This window comes from Chiloscyllium plagiosum, chromosome 32 (genome assembly GCF_004010195.1).
Source record: "Chiloscyllium plagiosum isolate BGI_BamShark_2017 chromosome 32, ASM401019v2, whole genome shotgun sequence".
NCBI classification, from domain to species: domain Eukaryota; kingdom Metazoa; phylum Chordata; class Chondrichthyes; order Orectolobiformes; family Hemiscylliidae; genus Chiloscyllium; species Chiloscyllium plagiosum.
The window spans coordinates 3083828-3088667 of NC_057741.1; the positions used below are offsets into that span (position 1 = coordinate 3083828).

The window sequence follows — 4840 nt, forward strand, 5'->3', positions numbered from 1 at the left end:
CCGGCGCTGTGAGGCAGCAGTGCTAACCAGTGTGCCACCGTGCCGCCCACCACTGTGGGCAGACCCAGAGGAGTGCCACAAAGATCAGAGGACCCAGCACTGATCCTTGTGGCACTCCATTGGTCACAGGCTTCTAGTCTGAAAAACAACGTTCCACCACCACCCTCTGTCTTCTACCTTTGAGCCAGTTCTGTATCCAAATGGCTAGTTTTCCCTGTATTCCATGAGATCTAACCTTGCTAACCAGTCTCCCATGGGGAACCTTGTCGAATGCTAAAGGGTTTCAGAAAAACAATGTGTGTTGGTACAGTATTGGTGGGCCTCAGGGCCTGTCCTTGTGCTGTACTGTTCTTTGTTCTAACCCTTATTGGCTGTGAAGTTGGTTCAGTGCAGATTTACTGCAATGGTACTGGGGGAAAATTTTTTTTTCAATTTCCAGTTTGCAGAGAGAGTGCTTGGATATATAATACAGAGCGTCAATGGATAATCTCATTGAGTGATTGAGATTTTAAAGTCTTTGATAAAGTAAATACTGAAGGCTGTACTTTTCTTCTGCCAGTGAGAGCAGGAAGTCACTGTTCACACAGCCACCCACAGTTATGTGTCCAGGCGCCTGAACTGTCCCTCCCAGTGTAGGAAACTGGCCTACTGTCTTCAGCATATACACCACCTTCCCCAGCTATGACTAGTTCCGATGAAGAGTCACTGGAATGTTGACTCTGGTTTCCCTCCACAAACATTGCTTGCCCTGCTGAGTTTCTCCAGCAATTTCTATCTTTGTTTTAGTGTTTACATGCTGTTGAGGGTGATGACAGAAAGCATTTAATCAACTAAAGTTTCTTAGAGACCTGAAACTCTTGTCGCCCAAGAAGCTGTTGATACTGGGAATTTTCAAAACTGAGATGATAGATCTTTGATGGGTATTCCCTGTTACAAAACCAAGATGAATAGATGGAGTTAAGATACAGATCAGTCATGATCAAATCTAATGGTAGGACAATCTTGAGCAGCTGAATGCAATCCTATCCCTGTGTTCTTATATGTTCCATGTTGTAACCTGTATTAGGAGGAGATTGGCACCTGGGCTGAAGTGTCCAGCTGATGATGACATTCAAAGTCTTGAATATCCCAGACCAGTTTAACACCCATGCTCCTGTCTCTGTTCCAGGCCCTGTGCCAATACGGCTGGTAGGTGGGATTACCATGTGCTCAGGCAGAGTCGAGGTCTATCGTAACTCCAGCTGGGGAACAGTGTGTGACGCTGGCTGGAATATCAATGCAGCAAATGTGACCTGCAGAGCATTGAACTGTGGGACTGCCCTGTCAGAAAGAAGCTGCCCTTGTTTGAGTGAGGCGACTGGGAAAATCTGGATGGCAAATGTGACGTGTAGTGGGACAGAGCCTACACTTGATCAGTGCTCCTCCAATCCTCTGGTGGAGTCTATGTGCAACCATAGTCAGGATGCCAGCGTTATTTGCTCAGGTGAGTATGGTTCCTTGGGCAATGTCAGGAAATAAGAATGATTTTGTGCTTATGTTGGGCTGTTGACCTGTGGCTTGTGTGTCGGGTGACGCAGGAGTGTAGATTGGTATCAGAGTGTAGGTGGTTGTTGTGGCATCTGTTGTCCCCAGACCAACATTGGAAGTCGATGTATGTAATGAGTGTGATGAATGAGGAGTGATGCATGTGTGTTAAAGGCACACTGAGGTCAGCCCACTCAATATCACCTGTAATATTGAACCAGATTAAGGACATTTCAATCTCTATTCCAGCTGTGACATCAATGCGCCTGGTGCGTGGCAACAACATATGCTCCGGTAGAGTTGAGGTTTATCGTGGCTCTACCTGGGGGGCCATCTGTGACAATGGATGGGATATAAACGAAGCAAAAGTCGTCTGCAGAGTGCTGAACTGTGGGACAGCTGTATCAGCAACAAGTGGCACCTACTATGGAGAGGGGACTGAGAGAATCTGGTTGGATGATGTGAGCTGTGATGGGACAGAGTCTGCCCTCGCCCAGTGCTCTGCTAAGTCAGTGGTGGCAAGAAACTGCACAAGCAAGACACTTGCTGGAGTGATCTGCTCTGGTAAGTGGAGTGATCCAACTCAGGACTTTCAATTTTCAGTTAACTCTTGATGCTTGTGTGGGACTATAATCTATAGATTGCTGCTCACTCCCCCAACCATTTGCTACCCAACCAATCTAAGCAAATGGGGTTCTAGCTTCCAAATTTTATGTACTGTGGGAAACATGAGGGTTATCTTTTTGACATCATTTAGATTAATTAAAATAACAAATAGCTTGAATTACTAGTGCAATTACAATTTTATTAACAGTACATGGGAACGATGAGGTTCAGAGCCTTGCCTGGAGAAAGGAAATGTTAAGGAGATGAGAGTTCAGTGTTGCATCTCTCAGCCAACCTTGCAGTTAGGTAGACAGGATGGTTAGGAATGATGGATATTGCTGATGAAGACAGAAAGGACATAAAGGTGGCAGTACTAATGGTGGCAGCAGTACGTGGCTTATCAAAATTGAAATACTACTTCATGGATTGTGATCTGTCAGTCACTCCTCACCAAGCTTGAATTTCATTATGTACATAATTTTTCAAATAATTTGCTGACTTTGCTTATTATTACAAATTTGGTTTCAAAATTAATGGCTTTTAAAGATTCTTCTTGAATCTGTTCATTCAGGCCTGGCAGGGACAATGGATTAGTGAAGGGTTAGATTTCATGAGATCCATGTTAAAGTACTTTAGGGAAGCAAGGTGGTTAAATTATGTCGGCATGGACTGAAGAGTCTGTTTCCGTGCTGTCTGGTGTGAAAAGGTAGCAACACTATTACAGGGACATTGAAAGATGGCAGAACTATGGAGGGGGCAATAAAGGTGACAGCAGTTGTGGATTGGTAGTGCTGCAAAAGTGACAGGGTCTGTGACACTTGTTCCCAAGGGACAAGCGAGGAAAACTCTTCGGAGGATCGGTGTGGACTTGTTGAGCCGAAGGGCCTGTTTCCATACAGAAAATCTGGGCAATAAAATGTTATTTTATGAAGCAGCAGGAAGGACAATTCGAGACTAAGTGGCATTAAGAATCTTTCAAGCAAAGGAAATTCTATCTTTTCTGTTATTTGTTAAATTTAAGTGTGTTACAATAAATCAAGTTAATTTACTACTGTTCGTGAAACCTGGAGTGGATGGTCACTAGTCAGGCAATTTATTCTTTGTTTTCTCATTGATACCTTTTGTGGCTTGTGGAACTGTGGGGGACTGTTATCAGCAAACTCTTCCCTGTAGCTAAGTCATGACAATGTGAGTTGAGAATGTGGTGCTGGAAAAGCACAGCAGGCCAGACAGCATCTGAGGAGCAGGAGAATTGATGTTGCGGGCAGGAGCGAATGAAGGGCTCTGGCCTGAAATGTCAATTTTCCTGCTGCTTGGGTGCTGCCTGACCTGCTGTGCTTTTCCAGCACCACACTCTCAACCCTGATCTCCAGCGTCTGCAGACCTCACTGTCTCCTCATGACAATGTAAAGCTGGCAGCCCTTTGAATATAGGCCAAACACATGCTGTTTAGTCAACCGACACTATCATCAGTGTCTCATTGCCCACCTCAACTCTTTAATGGGATGAGATTCATGTTGTAACTAAGCTTTTGGCTCGTTGCCATGTGAACGCCATGATCCAGATGCTTGAGTGGAAAAAGCACCAGCTTTTGTTGCTGCAGTTATGACCAACAAAATTCAGCCCCTTGAGAAAAGCAGAGAAGAATATGCTTGTAGGGTTTGAAGAAGAGAAAGTGAGGTACATGTGGAGCATTGATCAAACAACAACCTATGGGTTAAATAGTTTATTTCCATACTGTTCGTTCTGTCACCTTTCTGATTTGCCTGAAACCAGGAAAATATGGTTGACTTTTCCCCCTTTTTCATTAAAGGTTGTGACCTTTTGAAGCATTTCACTCAGAATATTGACAGAAACTAAACTGAACAAAAGGCAGAACAGTGTTTTAACTTTAATGTCACAGGGTGGCTGTCTGTGATCCCTGTCCATTCAGGGATGGGGATATAGTGATGTTCTGATGTTAAATCCCTCTCCCTGTCTCAAGCCAGCAACCCTGTCCACCCACTGGAACCATGATAACATTGAGTTCCAGGTCACTCTAATTAAAGCAGCAAAAGTTTTTAACACCTTTCTATCTCTATTTCAGGTCCACTGCCCATTCGGCTGGTAAACAATACTCATATGTGCTCCGGGAGAGTTGAGATATATGGCAGATCTGGCTGGCACAATACCTGCAGCAATAGCTGGGATTTAAATTCAGCAAATGTAGTCTGCAGAATGTTGAACTGTGGAAAGGTGCTGAAAGCAACAACCTACCTTCAGGAGGGAACTGCAAACATCTCAATGTTAAACATAAGATGTACCGGGAAAGAGGCTGCCCTAGATCAGTGTGCTGCCAGTGTATCAACGGAGCAACACTGCACACACCGGAATGTTGCTGGAGTGATCTGTTCAGGTGAATAGGATTTCCTGGAAAACCCAATGGTTTGGTTAATTGATTATATACTGGAAGGTTGAGAGGAATGCAAGTTTATGCTTGCACCTTGATTGATTTTTACCTTTCTCTGTGAACCCAGGGAGCCCAAGGTTTATTATGATGATAGTAAGCAAGTGGGTGTGTGTGTATGGGTGTGTGTGTGGGTGTGTGTGTTGGTTTGTGGGTGTGTGTGTTTGGGTGTGGGTGGGCGTTTGTGTGTGTGTGTGTGTGTGTGTGTTTCTGTGTATAATTGATTTATGGCAGCAAACAGGGTGGTGGGGAGGGTTCTCTCTG

General features: G+C 44.5%; 1 protein-coding gene across 1 annotated transcript in view; it reads left to right on the forward strand.

The window, feature by feature from the left end:
* The window catches only part of LOC122539243 (deleted in malignant brain tumors 1 protein-like), a 45847-nt gene extending 41314 nt beyond the window's left edge, over positions 1–4533 (forward strand). Inside the window, exons 3-5 of the mRNA XM_043673945.1 lie at positions 1169–1483; positions 1774–2088; positions 4217–4533. Of these exons, the coding sequence (XP_043529880.1) occupies positions 1169–1483; positions 1774–2088; positions 4217–4533 (947 nt within the window). The remainder of the gene's footprint in view (positions 1–1168; positions 1484–1773; positions 2089–4216) is intronic.
* Positions 4534–4840: the final 307 nt, after the last annotated feature.